At 43.5% G+C, this 21,030-nt stretch overlaps 1 protein-coding gene across 1 annotated transcript in view; it reads left to right on the forward strand.

Moving 5' to 3' along the window:
- Positions 1 to 21,030, forward strand: part of LOC119771615 (zinc finger protein GLI2-like) — a 77,959-nt gene that overhangs the window by 52,084 nt on the left and 4,845 nt on the right. Inside the window, exons 6-12 of the mRNA XM_038267708.1 lie at positions 3,992 to 4,193; positions 5,449 to 5,641; positions 11,160 to 11,267; positions 12,517 to 12,657; positions 15,493 to 15,642; positions 17,773 to 17,937; positions 19,892 to 20,164. Coding sequence (XP_038123636.1) covers positions 3,992 to 4,193; positions 5,449 to 5,641; positions 11,160 to 11,267; positions 12,517 to 12,657; positions 15,493 to 15,642; positions 17,773 to 17,937; positions 19,892 to 20,164 — 1,232 coding nt within the window. The remainder of the gene's footprint in view (positions 1 to 3,991; positions 4,194 to 5,448; positions 5,642 to 11,159; positions 11,268 to 12,516; positions 12,658 to 15,492; positions 15,643 to 17,772; positions 17,938 to 19,891; positions 20,165 to 21,030) is intronic.

Consider the following 21,030-nt stretch of genomic DNA (forward strand, 5'->3'; position numbering starts at 1 on the left):
TTTAGACCGTTGCAAACCGCTTTGGACCGGTTTAGACTTCTTCGGACTGTTTCAGATTGTTTCAGACCATTTCACATCATTTTGGAACGTTTAAGACCTTTTCCCACGGTTTTGGACCGGTTTAGACTGGTTCAGATCGTTTTGGGATGTTTTAGACCGTTTTAAACCGTTTTGGACCGGTTTAGACTGGTTCAGATCGTTTCGGAATGTTTTAGACCGTTGCAAACCGCTTTGGACCGGTTTAGACTTCTTCGGACTGTTTCAGATTGTTTCAGACCATTTCACATCATTTCGGAACGTTTAAGACCTTTTCCCACGGTTTTGGACCGGTTTAGACTGGTTCAGATCGTTTTGGGATGTTTTAGACCGTTGCAAACCGCTTTGGACCGGTTTAGACTTCTTCGGACTGTTTCAGATTGTTTCAGACCATTTCACATCATTTCGGAACGTTTAAGACCTTTTCCCACGGTTTTGGACCGGTTTAGACTGGTTCAGATCGTTTCGGGATGTTTTAGACCGTTGCAAACCGTTTTGGACCGGTTTAGACTGGTTCAGATCGTTTCGGGATGTTTTAGACCGTTGCAAACCGCTTTGGACCGGTTTAGACTTCTTCGGACTGTTTCAGATTGTTTCAGACCATTTCACATCATTTTGGAACGTTTAAGACCTTTTCCCACGGTTTTGGACCGGTTTAGACTGGTTCAGATCGTTTTGGGATGTTTTAGACCGTTGCAAACCGCTTTGGACCGGTTTAGACTTCTTCGGACTGTTTCAGATTGTTTCAGACCATTTCACATCATTTCGGAACGTTTAAGACCTTTTCCCACGGTTTTGGACCGGTTTAGACTGGTTCAGATCGTTTCGGGATGTTTTAGACCGTTGCAAACCGCTTTGGACCGGTTTAGACTGGTTCGGACCATTTTGGATCGTTTCAGAGTGTTTTCATGAAGTTCTGAAGTTCTCCTGACTCTGTTGGAACTTCAAACTTTCCCAGGGTTGGTCTAATGGGGGCAGGAAGAAACAGCACAGCTCCAGATCATGACACTTCCACCACCATGCTTTACCAGAGTGAAGATGTTCTAGTTTGGAGTCGTCAGCCTTACAGATGATCTAAGTCAAACCTTCCAGAACATTCTGTCGTCTCCTCGCTCCGAGCATCGTCCCGTCTCTGATGATCCGGCTAAATCAACACCAGAACCAAATCACTGAATCCTGTCAGCCCTCCGTCCCCCACGGTGGCGGCTCGATAAATTACTGTGGAGAAAAGGAAGTGGTGGCAGGGTTTTCTATCGCATTAATAAACTCGTCTCCCCAGAGTCGGGAGGAAGTAGCAGAGATAAATCCGGCTGCCAGCGCTGAGCGGCGGCGGACGTAAAAACCAACACCTGATCTCTGGAATCGTCACTTCAGCTGCTTAAGTGAACAATTAGTGTCCCATGACGACAACCGCCCCCCCACCCCCGTAGACCGAGACGTCTACAGTAATAAGCAGAGACTCCCTGGAGGAACACACTATGTTCTGCAGGTTGTTTACATCATCATTTAAACGCCATACGTCCCATAATGAGCCCCGCCCCCCGGGACCAGCCATGGAGGAGACCCAGAACCGAGTGGATCCTTCAGGGAGAGCGTGTGGAATTACAACCAGTGTCAGACCAAAAGACAGAACCACAGTCAGAACCAAATCAGAACTAGAGTCAGAACTAGAGTCAGAACCAGAATCAGAACCACAGTCAGAACCAGAACCAGAATCTCAACTAGAGTCAGAACCAGAATCAGAACCAGAATCACAACTAGAGTCAGAACCAGAATCAGAACTAGAGTCAGAACTAGAGTCAGAACCAGAATCAGAACCAGAGTCAGAACCAAAATCAGAACTAGAGTCAGAACCACAGTCAGAACCAGAATCAGAACTAGAGTCAGAACTAGAGTCAGAACCAGAATCAGAACCACAGTCAGAACCAGAACCAGAACCAGAATCTCAACTAGAGTCAGAACCAGAATCAGAACCAGAATCACAACTAGAGTCAGAACCAGAATCAGAACTAGAGTCAGAACTAGAGTCAGAACCAGAATCAGAACCACAGTCAGAACCAGAGTCAGAACCAGAATCTCAACTAGAGTCAGAACCAGAATCAGAACCAGAATCACAACTAGAGTCAGAACCAGAATCAGAACTAGAGTCAGAACTAGAGTCAGAACCAGAATCAGAACCAGAGTCAGAACCAAAATCAGAACTAGAGTCAGAACCACAGTCAGAACCAGAATCAGAACTAGATTCAGAACCAGAATCTGAACTAGAATCAGAACCAGAATCAGAACTAGATTCAGAACCAGAATCTGAACTAGAATCAGAACCAGAATCAGAACTAGAGTTAGAACCACAGTCAGTACCACAATCAGAACTAAAGTCAGAACTAGAGTCAGAACCAAAATCAGACCCAAAGTCAGAACCAGAGTCAGACCCAAAGTCAGAATAAGAATCAGAACCACAGTCAGTACCAGAATCAGAACTAGAGTCGGAACTAAAGTCAGAACTAGAGTAAGAACCAGAGTCAGAACCAGAAACGGAGTCAGAACCAGAATCAGAACCAGAACCACATTCAGATCAGCATTGAGGTGGAAATGATGAGTTCAGTCTCCTCACTACAGAAGATCAGTGTTCATAGAGGCAGAGCTCCAACATGGCTTACATCTATTGGTTCTGGGATGGTACCAGTTGTCCAAACAGCCAGCGGTTTAGGTTCAGGTTGGGATTACTTCCCTCCCAGATGTAATAACCACTCTAGTTCACCATTTTCTGGTCTGTTTTGTCTGTTTGTCTAGTCTGTTGTAGTCTGTTTATCTCTGCCCGACGCTGAAACTAAAACCCTTTCTAAGTCGTCTGGTTCTGTGTTTCAGTAGAAATATGTTAATCTGCATGCTAAGCAGTTAGTTAGCGAGTCTGAAGACCCAAAGTCGGCTGAAAGTCGCCGTTTCTGGAGCTCCCTGGAAACTGGCTGATAAACTGCGGCGGACCTCACGCTCTGCAGGGAATCAGGATTTCCGTTTAAAAAGCTCGCCTCAATTTACATCTCAGAGCTGAAATCGATCCGATGCTCTGAATACATTTCCATGCAGCGCAGAATCGATTCCCCCGGTAAATTGGCCTCATTTAACATGTGAAGCGGGCCGATGTTTATCTGAGCTGATTAGGGGCGGTTATGGGGGACAGATTGATTCGTCATGCTGGATCTTAATGGGGCCAGAACATCTGGGCAGATGTCAGCACCGTGCCGCTCTGCCGGCCTTCAGACACAAACGCTTTTTGGACGTTGGAGTTGAAATCGTCTAAATCTTCTGTCATCATCAACTTTATTTATAGATCATCTGAGAAGTCACCTCAGATTAAATCTAATCTTCCTGATTTGCTATCAAGCTTTGATTTGTTTAAATTTCAAACCTTAAAGAGAAAAAAAAGCCGAATGAAGGAACAGCAGAAGAAACTGTGACGCTCGCGTTCCTGCAGGTTTACAGTTCTTTTTTTACCTCGTTATCGACTGGCTGAACCCGCTCCTCCTCGTCTCGTGTAAATTTGTGTCAGTGGGACGGATTGCAGCCAGATGTAGGTTACTGCCTCGCTACAGCGTCTCCATGAGACCTGCCCTTATTCTGCACCCGCTCTGCAGGTTGGCTTTCCCTCACTGTAAGCTTAGAGCTGCTCCTGCTGCTGTTTCTGGGCGCCTGAATGATGCAATAAATGCATCAACCTCTCGTTGCTGAGGCAACGCCTCCATCCCATGATAATAAGAGGACTGTTTGGATGGACAGAAGTCAGAACCTGGCCCTCGGACCCCTAACTAAAGGACATACGGACAGAGGGACAGAGCAAGGGTCCGATTTCCCATGAGCCAGGCTGAATTCCTGACCATGAAGAACCGTTTAGAACCTCTTTATCGTGCCAAGCTATGACTCGTCTAAACATGGCGTCCACCACCTACTGTGTCCACAGTGTCCCGCTTCTCCAGCCCCAGACTGACGCCCAGACTCAGCAGGAAGAGGGCGCTGTCCATCTCGCCGCTGTCTGATGCCAGCATCGACCTCCAGACCATGATCAGGACTTCACCGAACTCCTTGGTGGCGTACATCAACAATTCACGGTCCAGTTCAGCCGCCAGCAGCTCGTATGGACACCTGTCGGTCGGCGGACTGAGGTACTGAGACCATCTACCTACGCCATGACAGAAATCCCTTTCAGGTTTCATCTTTTCTAACATTTTTGCACTTTTATCCTGCCTCTTTCTTTCTTATGTACTAGTTGCTTTTGTTTCTTGCCTTTCTTTTTTTGTGGTTGCTTTTGTTTCTTGCCTTTCTTAGGTCCTGGTTGCTTTTGTTTCTTGCCTTTCTTAAAGGGATAGTTCGGTATTTTTGACATGAATCTGTATGGCATCCCCATCACCAGCGGCATGCAATCACACTGACTTACCCCTGGCAGCGTCCTGTGAGCAGAGTTATCGTCCAGTTTTGGTCAAGCCAAAAGTAGTCCGGCAGGTTTTTAGGAACAGCGAAATAAAACTTTTCTCTTCCCAAAACATTATGTGTTCAAAAGAGCGATATTTTTGCATCCCAAAAAGATTGTAGTGGAAAAAGTCACACGTCGTTATCAATTGGTCCTATTTTCTCTCTGTTCGTATCAGTGCGCGCCGTCATTCAGACAGCGAGCCCAACAACAGCCATGTCTCCCTCGGCGGCGGAAGGACACATAATGTTTTGGGAAGAGAAAAGTTTTATTTCGCTGTTCCTAAAAACCTGCCGGACTACTTTTGGCTTGACCAAAACTGGACGATAACTCTGCTCACAGGACGCTGCCAGGGGTAAGTCAGTGTGATTGCATGCCGCTGGTGATGGGGATGCCATACAGATTCATGTCAAAAATACCGAACTATCGCTTTAAGTGCTAGTTGCTTTTCTTTCTTGCCTTTCTTAGGTCCTAGTTGCTTTTCTTTCTTGCCTTTCTTAGGTCCTAGTTGCTTTTGTTTCTTGCCTTTCTTAGGTCCTGGTTACTTTTGTTTCTTGCCTTTCTTAGGTCCTACTTGCTTTTGTTTCTTGCCTTTATTAGGTGCTAGTTGCTTTTGTTTCTTGGCTTTCTTAGGTCCTTGCCTTTCTTAGGCCCTGGTTGCTTTTGTTTCTTTCCTTTCTTAGGCCCTAATTGCTTTTCTTTCTTGCCTTTCCCATCGCTGATATTGTCCTTTAGCTCTTTGGTTTCATCTCCACCAGTTTGTTCTTCCTCCTGTTCTCCAACACATCCCTCCCCGTCCCTTTCAATCATTTTGGCCATTTTCCTCATCGGCTCTCTTTCCTGCCTTGGTTATCAGTTTACTGGAACTTGTTTCTGTGCGGTTGTTGAGTGGATTCTTTCTCGTAATGCCAGTGAACGCTCTAATGAAGTTTGTCTTTCATTGGTTGCAGCCCGTCCTTTCCCTTCCCCCACCCCATCAACTCCATGGCCTACCAGCAGCTCCTGTCCCAGCAGCGCGGCCTCAGTGCCTTCGGCCACAATCCGCCCCTCATACACCCTCCACCCCCTTTCTCCAGCCGCCCGTCGGGCCTCAGCCTCTCCTCCCTGCCCACCTCCACCCACAACAACGACATGTCGTCCAAGGTAACGCAAAAAAGCCCCGTTTGAGGGAAAATACAGAAAATTATTTGTATTTGATTTGCAGGAATTGCAGCCATTTGTCCAAGCCTTGAATCTTGCAGCTCTGGTTACCAAATGTTTGTTCTCACTTCAAATTCTGTTTGTCCTCGTCCCTTTGATGTCAGCACCCCCCCACCCCTGAACCCAGGCTAAGTGTTATGATTTGTGGTGTAAGAGTACCACCCCACCCACCCACCTTGGGGGCAAACTCTCAGCAGGGGGGGGCGCGTGATTTCTTTCCTCCCACGCAGTTGGTTTTCATATCCTAACCTGTGATTCAGTCAGAATATAATGTGAGGGCTGAACGAGGAAATGAAAGCCTGAGGATTGAGTCAGTGTTTCTGGTAAAGCTGCTCTAAGATGGATCCCTAAAATAACAGAGTTAATCAAAGCATACAGAGAAATAAATATGAACCTTATCATATAAAATACTAAAACAGAATTATGCTTTAATTAAAGGTATAGAGGACCTTCTTTTATTTCTGGGTGGATCATCTCAATCAGTGGTCCTCCTAACTGTCAATCATGGTGATATGTTTACGTAAGGCCGTCCTACGTGCTCGTCCCGTTAGCGATCTTTTTCTGTGCACTTTCAGGCGTATCTCTGTGGTGAGCTACGGTTTAAGACGGTCATTGAAGCTCACCTTTCTCACCACGGTTCTTTGAAAAAAGGCCAGAGGGTCGGAAGAGAAAAAGTGTCTACGAAGTTTACGAGAAGAAAAGAAAGGACGCAGAAGAGGCAGATATATCCCAGAATTGTGGCTCTTAATGTTGGTGTTTGAGAGAAACAGGAACACATTGGTGGAAAAATGGTGGAATTTAGCGACTTTTTCCGTCCCTGAGGGTCCCTGCTGATGATGCTTGATTACTGGAAGAGCAGAAGGTGATTAAAACCAGAAAGCTAGTCTCTAAAACAGACATGGCTACGGCTGGATGCTAACATGTTTGTTAGCTGTCAGAATTCACCCAGAATTCTGAGATTAAAGTCAGAATTCTGACTTTTTTCCCATATTAAACTGAAATATTTTAAAATCTCTTAACTTTTTAAGTATTTTATTCAGTGGCCCTAATCCTCTTCCGTACGTGTCTTTTAAAACATTTGCAAAAATCCTCCCCTATACCTTTAAAGACTTTTTTTCTTTAAATAATGACAGATTGGAGACATTGAAATTACGGAAGAATCTGTCATTAAGCAAAGAGTTCAGGAGCTTAATTACTGAAGCAGGAATGGAAGAATAAAGGCCTCCACAAACTCCTGTGTCTGCAAACGTCTGCATGGACTCTAGACTCTGCACAGACAAGTAAGCGCGAAGCTAAGTTATCATGGTTACCGTTACCGGTTACTATGGTTTCAAAAAGGGTAAATGGGGCTTCTGTTGGTAGAGTGGTCTTTGCTTCTTCCCGGCTAACAATCATTTAAAGCAAATTTTTAACGTCGGAGGGAAGCGGCTGTTTGAACTGCCGCAGTTCTGAATTCTCCCGAGTGGTGCCCGACTTTGAACGAGTGAATAAAGTGAATGTGATTGGTCGATTATCAAGGGGGCGGGATTGTTGTGGTGGAAGGTTCGCAAGCATGTTTCGGTGTGGCCGGTTTGTCGTAAGCATCATGCTAACCAGTTAGCAACTTAGTTCTAGCAGGTTCCCAATGGGAAATTCCATTGGGACCAAGTAGCACTAAATTGGTGACTTAGAAACGACGCTGTCAAGGAACGCTATGGACAGCGGAAACATGCAAGAGGAGGAGAGTTTAGTGTCGGAGGTCGTGGATGAGTCTCCTCCGTCATCCATTTTTTATTTAGAGGAGGAAAGCGGGGACGAAGATGTTGTGGAAGAGGACGCCAGGGCGGCAGAAGCTTGGTTTGGTGTAGAAGGCTTCCAGCCGTACATGTTTGAGCCCTTGCCTCGCAACGCTGCCAGTTCTGTTAGCTCTACGCCTGCCGAAGACACGGACGTCCATCCCCGTGAACACTGGGACGCAACTCAATGGGAAAGGAAAGGATTCTGATTTCAACCGTTGCGTATATTAGCTGCGACACATGAATCAAGATGCTATGACCGAAAACATTTGATGACCGCTGATATATGATTGGCCGAATTTAGGTGTTCAGGCTGACGGAGAACTAACTGTGTGTTTCTTACCGTTTCTTAGTCAATCCGTTGTGTCGTACCTCACCAGGTATTCAACAGGTTTTAAGTTTTAGCAAATGCTAAAGACGTTTAAACCTTCTGCATCTGGGGAGGCAGACTTCTGCTGCTCTGCAGTTATGGTCAGACCGTCCAGATGTTTATGGGTCATTTCACAGCCTTTATACAATGAGGTAATGTAATCTATTCTGGCTCTATGGAAACGGTTGTCATGGAAATAATGCATAGTGTTGCATATCTAGTTCTTCAATCATGATGCCATGAAGAAACAGCAAATTAAAGAGGCTGTAAAGACGGATTAGACGATTAAAAGGTGAGATTATCAATGGTTGGTTCAAACATCAGACGGGTTCACAGATGTGGAGATACTGAATTATGCTGCTCGGGTGTAACTGGGGGTGAAACATGGGAGGTCTAAGGTGGAAAGGATCATTTTCTCCAATCTAAATATTTGATTGAAACTACCAAGTTGGAGTCATTGTTGGTTTGAGTTTGTTGTTCTTCGTCAAACACAGACAGACGGGTCATCTTAGGTAACGTTATACAGTCGGTTCTCTCATTCTGTGGAGGATGTTTTAACTCCACAGCTTCCAGTTAAAGGGAAGCTTCCAGTCAGTGCACTCCCTGGTGAGGATGGAGGTTATACTGGGAGCTATGGTGAAGGAGGAAGACTTAACCTGGCACTGGTTTACCTTAGAGGCAGGAAGTCACCGCCACTATTCAGCAGACTGTGGTTGGAACTGGTCAGTGTTAGCTGGAACCAGTGTTCCCAGTGTTCCCAGCCTCAATGAGGCATTACAGCTACCACCAAACCAACACCATCAATCTCTTGGACCTTTGCCAATACCTGAGGGACAGTTGGGGTTAAAATTCCCAGTAGATCAACCATTTCTGAATAAAACAAAACGGACCATCATCTACTGTAGCATCGTTAGCAAGCCGTCTTCTAACGAAATGGTTAGCTTGGACAGAGTTACAGGCTAATGTTCAGTAAGTCTGAAATGTTCTCTGGGAGTTGATGGATTGTAGGAAGAGTTGCCATAAATGCATAAAACGGCCCTGAAGCTACTAAATGCTAATAAACGAGTGAAACCGTGCGGCCCACAGAGCGAACTCTGACCCCTCCTCTGAACGCGTATTCTGGACGGCGGGTGGAAAGGGCGACACACGTGATCAGATTGCATCATCATTCCTCTCAGACAATCCGGTTTACTCAAAGTGAGACTTAATTTAATCCTAGATTTACTTCATGGGATCTGAAACCACGGTGCGAATATTCTCAACATTAGCTTCATCTCACCGATGCGTAGCCGGGCGACTCGTACCAGAGATCAACACGGAGGAAGGTGCGTCTCGCTCCGATGAATGTTTTAAACATTTAAAGGGCTTTTTAATTTTATCTGATATTGAAAATGGAAGAACTAAGGAAGGAACGCATTCCTAGCTCTTTTAATCGTGTGAAGGACTGAGTGGGTTTGGTCAACATGTTCATTGAGTTACGATCTTGGCGAGATCAGTTAACAGTACCGAGTTAAAATGAGTTAGCGAGCCAAAGTTGGGCGTACACTGTACAATTTTTTCAATCTTTGCACGCAGCTACAACTTAAACTGTACCATGAATCCGCAGGGTTTAAAAGTTCCAAGCTCACGACGTTTGTTCTCACACTGTGCGACCCGACGCTCTGATGCGATCTACCTGCTCACACTGAACGTCTAAAAACCATGTCGGACTCAACGAGTCGGCGCTACTCGAAAAGGGTAAAAAATTCATACAGTTTTTGCGTTGCTGAAGTTAACTAATATAAAAACCCACTGATCTTTTCAGGTAAGTTGGTGGAAGAAGTCGGATTCAAACTCAGACCTCCTCCTACCCGATAGCAAATTTTCTAGAACTTGACAGAATGCACGTTCCTCCTGTGTGTGCTTTAAAAAAATTAGTTACTCATTAACTGGAGTATAGAAGCTCTGAAACGTGCGACTCACTTAGTACGACAGAGTATTAGGGCCAGGCTAGAGATTTATTTATTTTATTTTGTTTCAAGAATGAAGTCGTTATATTAACGAGAATAAAGTCATCAAACATCAACCCGTTTCAGAAAGAAAGCTTGGAGCTCCGCCCAGCAGATGACATCAGACCAGCTCCACCAATCAGCAACCAGAGTCCACTTTGACATCCTGCCCAGTTTGATGCTGCTGCTAAAAGATTTCCTGATTTGTCAAACCGATGCTAAAGTAGAACTTCCCATGATGCTCCACATTACTCATTTTAGGGAAGGAAGGGATTCTGGGAAGAGTTGTTATAAAATATAACTTTATTCTCATATGTTACAACTTTATTCTCGTTATTTTACGACTTTATTCTCGTTATTTTACGACTTCATTCTCGTTATTTTACGACTTCATTCTCGTTATTTTACGACTTCATTCTCGTTATTTTACGACTTTACTCTCGCAATTTGACGACTTTATTCTCGCAATTTGACGACTTTATTCTCGTCATTTGACGACTTTATTCTCGTCATTTGACGACTTTATTCTCGTCATTTGACGACTTTATTCTCGTCATTTGACGACTTTATTCTCGTCATTTTACGACTTTATTCTCGTCATTTTACGACTTTATTCTCGTCATTTTACGACTTTATTCTCGTCATTTTACGACTTCATTCTCGTCATTTTACGACTTCATTCTCGTTATTTTACGACTTTACTGTCATAATGTTACGACTTTGTCACAATTTTTACGACTTTATTCTCGCAATGTTACGACTTTCTTCTCGCAATTTTACAACTTCATTCTCGTAATTTTACGACATTCTCAAAATGTTACGACTTATTCTCGCAATGTTACAACTTACTTATTCTCGCAATGTTACGACTTATCCTCGCAATGTTACGACTTTATTCTTGCAATGTTACGACTTATTCTTGCAATGTTATGACTCACTTATTCTCGCAATGTTACCACTTATTCTCGCAATGTTAAGACTTATTCTCGCAATGTTACGACTTACTTATTCTCGCAATGTTACGACTTTATTCTCGCAATGTTACGACTTTGTCGCAATTTTACGACTTTATTGTCGTAATTTCACGACTTTATTCTCGCAAAGTTACGACTTTATTCTCGCAAAGTTACGACTTTATTCTGGTAATTTTACGACTTTATTCTGGTAATTTTATGACTTTATTCTTGATATTTATATATTGATATTTCCAGGTAAGTTGGTGGAAGTGGTGGGATTGGAACTCTGCCCCCCAGCAGACCTCCTGACAGAACGCCCGTTCCTCCTGTCTCTTCTTTAAAAATGGATTTTCTTGCGTTTTCTCTTCTCAGAACCACGGAGGAGATTCTGCCGTCAGCAGCTCGGTGGATCCCATCAGCAAACGCTCTAAAGTGAAGGCGGAGCTGGACGGACTGAAGCCGGGATCTCCGCAGTCACCGGTAGGAAGGAGAGAACTCCCCTATTGGTCAATCCTCTGGGCGGCGTCGCCAGGTTTACCTTTAGACGGCGTTTAGGACGGCGCTGATCCTCTGCGGCACCTGGCCCCCAGGAGCCACAGCCTTTGGTGACCTCCATGTAGAGCTGGTCTCCGATAAGAAAAAACTTCACATGATAAGAGCTTTGCATCCATTTGTTTACACCCCCCCCCCGGTAAACTGTGCCAGAGCACTTCATTTCCATGAAATATTGGCCCGGCTTTATTGTCATCTGAGGAGACTTTTTCTTCTTCTTTTGACAAATTTGCGGCCGCTCTCCGGCAGCGAGGCAGCTTTGGTGGTGATGCATGGGGACGGCGCCGAGCGCAGTCGTCTGGGGGCCACCAGAATTGATGAAGAGGGGAGCGTGTGTGGGGCAGAAACAAACACGCCGCCGTCAGCACATTGTGTTCCCGTGTGTAGCTGCAGAGGAGCCGTACGGGAACCCTAATGGGACAAACTGCGCCGCCGTGTTCAGACACTGCGGACAGGATTTTAAAAAAAAAGGAAAGAAACAATAGAGACCGTTTCTTTTTTTAGAAAGTTAAAAAAAGTTACATTTTTGCACCAAAACCAGAGAAAAAAAAACAATTTTCTTCATTATCCGAGAAGAATTTTAAAGTTTTTTTAATAGAAGAAAATGTTTAAAAATGTTAGACTTTTAGTAAAGATTTTATTACAGTCTATTGAAGATGTCTGGTTATTAAATACCGTCACAATTTAAACTGCTTTAAATGATTTATTCAGTTTATAAAAACCTGTTTGGTTTTTTTCCTTTCAGAGGGAAAAAAATGCATTATTTAAATATTTTAATAGTTTATTAAACTTGTTTAGAAACAGCTGTTGTTCCTCTGAACGCCTCTAATAAAGTTGTTTTTTTTTCCTGTTTGCCAGAGAAATAAAAACCTTAAAATGTCTGCAGGACTTTGCTGCAGCCTCCGTCCGTCTTGCAGAACCTCAGTTGCAAGATTTCTGCGTTTGGTTTATTTGCATCGCGTCGCCAAATTATAAAGCGCTTGCAGTCCTAAACTAAAGTCCCAGTGTGTTTATTTGCATGATCCAAACAAAGGTTTAACCTTCCCTGGAGCGCCGCAGAGATGCTTCCAGCTCAATCTGTAATTTAGAGGAGCCTGCAGCTCACGGCTGAAGGTGGCGGCTCCTCTGCTTCAGGGAAATCTTTAACACATGCTGGGCCTTCCTTTTTTTTTTGCAGAACCGTTACGGCGCCGTGCACGACCTGAAGGAGGACACGGACCGGGACGAGTGCAAGCAGGAGCCCGAGGCCGTTTATGAAACCAACTGTCACTGGGAGGGCTGCAGCAAGGAGTACGACAGCCAGGAGCAGCTGGTGCATGTAGGTCCATGCATGTTCTAGGGAGGAGAGAAGGAGCGTTTTCCCATCATAGTGAGAGCTCTGCAGCATTCCTCAGCTTCACTGAAGCAGAGAGAGAAAAGAAGCAGCAGAGTGAGGGGGATTATGGGGGCCCCGGGGGGCCGCAGAGAAGCAGCCATCAGATTCCTTTCTCTCCTTCTTCAGTTTAATAATTACAAAATAAGAAGAATTTGATGTTTTTCTCATCTGCTTCTACTGAGGATCCTTCCATCTCTAAACATCCAAGTTAATTCAAATCTATTCAGTTTATTTCTATAGCTCCAATTCCCATCATGTCATCTCAGGTCACTTTCCAGTTCACCAGATCATCCAGTCAGATTGATTCAAAGTTTTCTATCTAAGGAAAACCAGCTGATTGCATCGACTCATTGACTCTTCAGCAATCCCTCACACTAAGCATGCTTGTAGCGACAGTGGAGAGGAAAAACTCCCTTTGAACAGGAAGAAACCTCCAGCAGAACCAGGCTCAGTGTGAGCGACCATCTGCTGAGGCCCACTGGGGTTCAAGGAGACAGAAGCAGACATAGAAAAAGAAGCATAGATACAAAAGGCAACATAACAGATTCTGCAGAGTGGGAGAATAGAGATAGAATGAAGCAGAATGATGAAAAAGGGGTCCCTATGTCCTCCAGCAGTCTAAGCCTATAGCAGCAGAACTATAGAGATAGATCAGGATAACCTGAGCCACTCTAACTAGAAGCTCTATCAAAAAGGAAAGTTTTAAGCATAGCCTTAAAGTTGGTGATTAACTATGTACAGGGCACTCAGTGAAATACTTAAAATCAAAATTTTAAGCCATTAGTGTTACTGGAATCCAACAAAAAACAATTTTGTTTTGGGTACAACATCACCTTACAGCAGAGGTTTGCAACCTGCGGCTCCAGAGCCACATGTGGCTCCTTGGATCCTCTCCGGCGGCTCTTAAGATGTATATAAAGAGCTAAATAATATACTCTAATAAATACCAGCATTAAAAGCTTTTTTTATTTTAATAAGATGGAAAAGAATGATATTAAAATAACCAGAAATATGTTTTTAGAGCATCTTTCTTTGAATTAGGGTGGAAATTATGTGTTTTAATATTATTTTACAAGCTAAAAATACATAAATTTCCTTTACCAGCTAATAAAAAAATATATATATTTATTTTTTTTTAAGTCATGTTATATTTTGCGGCTCTAAAAAACTTGGACTTGGTTGTACTCGAAGCAAAATGACTCCTTGGATATGAAAGGTTGCAGACCCCTGCCTTAGAGGCATTAATGCTGATACTGGCACTTACATTTTTAATTTATAAACCTAAATATAAATGTTAACTTTATTCTCTTAATTTTATTACTTTATTTGTCAGGTTGGGAGGTTTTGAGGAGCCAAATGCACAGATGAGTTATCGATGATTGATGAAAGTCCAAGGGGAAAAGAGGCAAAAATACAAAAAAAGCAAACAAACACCAATAAAGATCAGTGAAAATACTGGAAGGAAGCAAAAGACTAGAAAGCTATGAAACAACATCAACAACACGAGAAACCAGCACTGAGTGACGCTCTGCTGATCTTTAAAGCTCAGCACTCTGATGAGAAAGATTATCTTCACCTTTATAGGCGACCCAGGTTCCCCCCAAAGATCCTCTAATGCAGAGATGCATCACTCGCACTCACTGACACACAGGAACCCTGACATTACTCTAGTAATGTTACAGCTTTATTCTCGTAACTTTATGACTTTGTTCTCATAATTATATGACTTTATTCTCGTAATATTAAGACCTTATTGTCGAAAAAGAAAAGAATTAGGGGTATGCAATGGATCAAAAACACTAACTTTCCCTATAAAGGGCTAAAGATCAGAACAAATCAAATATTAGAACGTCTCTAATCACTCGATGATCCGCCTCTGATCTTTGCTGGAAAGCCTCCCTGATGACTTTAGAGAAACTCCAGTTCTGCTTTTATATTTATTCTCAAATCATCAGAAAACATCTTATTGTTCTTGTTCTCCATCAGAGCTCTGACCTCTCTTAAAGGGATAGCATCGTTATTCTGAAACCTTCGCCTCAAACAGGGTGAAGAAACTAACAACACTTCCAGATTGTTCCTATAACACCAGGAATGCAAGTTGACAGCAGCTGCACTATGATATATAAAATCCAGCATGTTTAAAAGGATTTTTAAAGGAACTATCTGATTTATTTCACATCTAGATCAATTGTTTACATTTTTTTATTGGTTTTAATTTTTAGAAAAATAAAACTAGACTAAAGAGGTTAGATTCATGTATAATTAGTTTTTCCATTCTCAGTTGACTCCAGGCTCTGATTGGTCCAAATCGTTTCAAATGTATCCTCTAATGAATTCCTGCATAAAGGAACCAGGTTCTGCTGGAGGTTTCTTCCTGTTCAAAGGGAGTTTTTCCTCTCCACTGTCGCTACAAGCATGCTTAGTGTGAGGGATTGCTGAAGAGTCAATGAGTCGATGCAATCAGCTGGTTTTCCTTAGATAGAAAACTTTGAATCAATCTGACTGGATGATCTGGTGAACTGGAAAGTGACCTGAGATGACATGATGTGAATGGGAGCTATAGAAATAAACTGGATAGAATTGAATTTTGGATTTGATGTTAACTTTGATTTATTTGAGAAAAGTTAAAGAAACTCTGAGCAACAGAAGTTCCCAATAAAAGCTCCAAACTTTCTACGCCGTCAGATTTTAGCAAAGGAGAGTTTTTAATTAGCAGGACTGATCTGATACAGAGCAACATGAGAAGTCCTCATTTCTTCCTGACTTTGTGTCCCTCAGCACATCAATAACGACCACATCCACGGAGAGAAGAAGGAGTTCGTGTGCCGCTGGGACGACTGTTCGCGGGAGCAGAAGCCCTTCAAAGCTCAGTACATGCTGGTGGTTCACATGCGCCGGCACACCGGGGAGAAGCCGCACAAGTGCACGGTGGGTAGCTGATTACTCCCGGACGAGCCCCCAACGAGTCCCTGGGGGGGGATCAGTGCCTTAAATCCTGCTAGAAACTCCAACATGGGGTTTAAAGCTAATAAACAGCATGGCTGAACCCCCCCCCCCCCCCTGCATTTTTATTACAACTGGGCATCAATCCATTTTATCCTCGTGTATAAGGCTGAAACTATTTATCATGACTAATTGATTATTGAAAGACTGAACTAATTTAGTTAATCGCTAACTGGAGTAAAAAGGTTCTGAAACGCGCCTTTAGCTGACAAACCAATAAGGCTAGCAAATAGGCTACCCAGGTTCTCCCCAAAGATCCTTTCTGGAAGGGACGCATCACTCGCACTCACACACAGGAACCCTGACATTACTCTAGTAACGTTATGACTTTATTCTCGTCATTTTCCGACTTTATTCTCGTCATTTTCCGACTTTATTCTCGTCATTTTAAGACTTTATTCTCGTCATTTTAAGACTTTATGCTCGTCATGATACGACTTTATTCTCGTCATGTTGCGACTTTATTCTCGTCATGTTGCGACTTTATTCTCGTCATGTTGCGACTTTATTCTCGTCATTTTCCGACTTTATTCTCGTAATTTTCCGATTTTATTCTCGTCATTTTCCGACTTTATTCTCGTCATTTTCCGACTTTATTCTCGTCATTTTCCGACTTTATTCTCGTCATTTTCCGACTTTATTCTTGTCATGTTACGACTTTATTCTCGTCATGTTACGACTTTATTCTCGTCATTTTCCGACTTTATTCTCGTCATTTTCCGACTTTATTCTCGTCATGTTAAGACTTTATTCTCGTCATGTTAAGACTTTATTCTCGTCATTTTCCGACTTTATTCTCGTCATTTTCCGACTTTATTCTCATCATTTTCCGACTTTATTCTCGTCATGTTACGACTTTATTCTCGTCATATTCCGACTTTATTCTCGTCATGTTACGACTTTATTCTCGTCATATTCCGACTTTATTCTCGTCATTTTCCGACTTTATTCTCGTCATTTTCCGACGTTATTCTCGTCATGTTACGACTTTATTCTCGTCATATTCCGACTTTATTCTCGTCATTTTCCGACTTTATTCTCGTAATTTTATGACTTTCTTTTTGCAATTTTACGACTTTATTCTCGTAATATTAAGACTTTATTGCTGAAATAGAAAAAAAAACTCTCTAGCCTGGCCCTGATACTCCGTTGTAACTTAGAGCAGGAATTAGACCAAGATTGTAAAAAATATATAAATGTTTTTCTTTTAAGATTAAAAATAAGTTCTTGTCCGTCAGTCCGCTCTATCCAGAACTCCTCAAGTGGAAATTTTTTTATTTCATCTGATTTAATTTAGTAAAAAGTCTCCTTTAAGGAACCTTTGGCTGTGTGATTAATAATTGAAACAATAATCCACAGATTAAACTATTTGCAAGATAATCTTTAGTTGGAGTCCCACTTGTGACGTAACCATGGCAACCTGGTTTATTTGATCATCTTCAGGTTGCCAATTAATCATGCAGAAAAAAATTAATGAAAAGTAAAAGAATTGATTTTCCTATAATTTTAGAAAACATTTTCAGTTTGAATCATTTTTAGTTTACTAAAAAAAAAAACATCTTTTAGGCTGGAACCAAAAGGATCCGATCATATTGGAAGCAGATTTCTACATAAATGTGTCTGAATTTGACAGGAAGTCAGTATTTTAAAACGTCTCTTTTTTTATAGTGGATGTTTTTTAAGAGCAGAACAAACATGAAGCCAGAGGTAATTGGCCTCTGGAATCATGGCGGACGCCTAACGAGGTAAATAAAGAGGCTGGAAAACAGAATATTTAATCCTTCTCCCAGAAAATAATGTCAATTATTTAAACAGCAGTTGTTGTTTGTTGTTTGTTGGATGAAAAGGGAAGAAATGGGCGAACGGATTCATGTCTGATCTTTGGTCTTGCCGATCCCTCGCCTCATTGTTCCCGCAGAGAAAACATGAAAAACAGACCAGATAAACATTCTGCTGGTTCCCCTCCATCAAACGGGTCTAAAAATGTTTCCTTCATCCGAACCTTGAATATTTAACGGCAGAACCGGATTTAACCGGCTCCTCCTTCCCCTGCAGTTCGAGGGCTGCTCCAAGGCCTACTCCCGCCTGGAGAACCTGAAGACCCACCTGCGCTCTCACACCGGGGAGAAACCGTATGTCTGCGAGCACGAGGGATGCAATAAGGCGTTCTCCAATGCGTCAGATCGAGCCAAGCACCAGAACCGGACTCACTCCAACGAGGTAAAGGCGGTTTGAGTTCACACAGAATTCCTAATTTCTTCCAGAGGAGCTGAAGTTCAGGAAATGCTGTTCATCCGTATGACCTGAAAGTTCGGATCAGAACCACAGTTAGAGTTCACATCTGTCAGCTCTCAGTGACATCATCAGTATTAATTCTCCCAGAGTACGCCTATAGATAACGTCCCACAATGCATCAGCGCCCGTTCTGCTCTCTACCTGCAGCTGTCGCTTCACAAATCCAACATTATTAATAAAATCTTCCAAATTTGGTCGAGAATCAAACTGATTTTCAGCACATCGATTATTTCTTGGTTTTGGGTAAAAAAATCTAATCTGGATGATTTATCCAAATGTTTAATGATAAAGAACCATCCACCCCATCGCTACTAACGATACCAGCAGAGCAACATTGTTGATTACTTCCTGGACGTTGATGAGGCCTTTCAGTTACCTCGTTTTCTTCCCCAGTCTGGGTCAGTCTGCTGCTACCGAACAGATTAGCTGTAATACTTTGGTTTTAGGTGCAAAAGCAGAGCATGCGCCACAGTCCTATGGCTGCAAAGTAATGCTACGTTCAGACCGAACGCGATGGAAGCAGCAAAAGCAGCTGGTTTACATGCAAAGTCGATGGTTGATGCGCATCAAAAGGTCCTGCAGCGCGTCTAGAGCAGTGGGAGCGGCCCATCTTGACGCATCTGAGGCGTTTGACGCCACATCCACCAATGAGAGAAGCTGATCTGGGAGCTGGCAGGGAGTCAGACGCAGCACTGCTGATGCAGAGGGCTATGATCACTCCTCTGAAACAGTTTATTAACGCCTAAATTAACTTAAAATCTAGAAACCTGCCGGCAGAATATGTTGGCTTTTATTATATTGGTGCCTGCAGTTTGGATTACGTACATTAAAAAATCGCTAACATCTCCTTCCAGCTGCGAACAGTAGGGGAAAACCCCCAAGGGCGTCCAGGTCTGAGGCAGCTGCTGCTGGGGATTCCCAGTTACCCGCTGATCACAGCTAATATAGCAAGGCTGCTCTCTGCATTGAACACAGGAGCAGCAGAAGCATCTGGACTCACTTTACTGGACGGCTGACCTTAATGAGGATCAAAAATGACGCAGTAAAACGTTCTTTGCTACTTCCATCACTTGCGGTCTTAACGTAGCATTAGACCAATTCATCACACTTTCACCTCCGATCTCTGCAGATACGGGGAGTTTCTGCTGATTGTTTTGTTTTTCCAAACAGCCACATTTGTTCAGGCTATGTTTGACCTGTGAACAATGATTACTTTAACCTGACCCCGCCAGATGGATTTGCTCCACATATCCATCTGGAAACCTTCAGTTGAAGTAATTTTGGGAAGGGGCGAAAATACTGGTTAGCTTATTGGCCTATGTTGGTGATAGACGGGCCAAATAAACCAATCAGAACGAAGCATATGACGTACTAACAGAGCGACGACGAAGAGGAGCCAATTGATAGATCAAACTCTTGCTGAAACCAGTCGGGAGAAGAGCAAAAACATCTTTTCCTCTGAGAAAAGCCTCCAGAGCAGTGTTTTGCTCTTCTTTCAGTGAAGAAATACTCTGTAATTCCCATAAAACTTGCACGATAGCCACGCTAACGCTAGTTTCATCGGCTGAAGCCGCCATGTTCTTTAGACTGAACTGTGGCGCTTCTCGTTGCGTCACACCTCAACCTGCCTCAAAGCCAACGCTGATTGGACGTTCGTTTGGTGAACGGCTCCAAATTTTCTTTAACGGAGAGTCTCCAGACTGATCTGCGAGTGAAACCTTGAAAGCTCGCGAGATCAGGACGGTCTCACGAGGCTATGATTACTTCAGTAGGATTATATAATCAAGTATTTTCCTGCTGACTCATCCGGTTGACTCTCAGGTAACTGAAGCCACTAAAGAAGTGTGTCAGCGTCTCTGTTTTCCATCTGTACCAACAGAAACCGTACGTTTGCAAGATCCCGGGCTGTACCAAACGCTACACGGACCCCAGCTCGCTCAGGAAGCACGTGAAAACGGTTCATGGCCCAGAGGCCCACATCACCAAGAAGCAACGCGGCGACCCGCCGCCCAGGCCGCCAGTGCCCAGGGAGAACGGAGAGAACGAGAAAGGCGGTCAGCTCCACAGGGAGGACAAGCTGTCAGAGAACGGCTCCCCCAGAGTCCCGGAGGACTACCTGCACGTTAAATCCATCAAGACGGAAAACTCAGTGGTGAGAACAAATGGTCTGAGATATTCGATTCGATTTGAATCAACTCTTTGTTCCGCAAACCGATGCAGTTTACTAAACCAGCATGCAGTTTGTTTCTTTGATTCTCTGCTTGATGGTTTCCATCTCTTTCTCCTTCCATCCTTTCCTACTGGACAGACTTTACTAAGGTGAGCTAACCTATAGATCCACATCATCATGACCATTTCATCCCATATTTAACACATTTCACTCAGAAATCACTCCATCAACACTCAGTTGGTCGTCTTAGTCTGGGTCACCAGGGTATCTGGTCTAGGAACGTTCTCCTGGTGTTCCCAAACCCAGAGGCAGTTAGAGACCCTCTAGGAAGCCATAAGTGTGTCCTGGGATCTTCACCTTTAAATTCCAGGAGTCAAGGACCAGCTCTATCCTGAGCCGCCTCCATCTCTACCAACATGTCAGCCAATCGGATCCAGGATCTCGATGTTTTGGCACACCTCAGACACTATCCCGGACACCGTGCAGGACGCTAGTTTCTCTGTTGGTTTGCACCCAAAGCCAAAACACACAGCGCGGCCAGTCTTTGGGGAACACTCACGGGTGAACCGTGTTTCGTCCGGCGTTGGATGAAGGGTTGTAGACGCCGAACAAACTGGTCAGACTGACACACGGACACCCACAGTCCTAGCTAGTTGGTGGTTGTCCCTCTTGTGTTCTGGCATGGAATAACATATAGTATTAGCCATTCAAAATTTCCCCACTTTTCTTGATGGGTTCTTTGCTAGTCCTTGGCTGGTTCTTTGCTGGTCCTTGGCTAGTTCTTTGCTGGTCCTTGGCTAGTTCTTTACTGGTCCTTGGCTAGTTCTTTACTAGTCCTTGGCTAGTTC

This window comes from Cyprinodon tularosa, unplaced genomic scaffold, assembly GCF_016077235.1.
Source record: "Cyprinodon tularosa strain WSP-4 unplaced genomic scaffold, ASM1607723v1 ctg681, whole genome shotgun sequence".
NCBI classification, from domain to species: domain Eukaryota; kingdom Metazoa; phylum Chordata; class Actinopteri; order Cyprinodontiformes; family Cyprinodontidae; genus Cyprinodon; species Cyprinodon tularosa.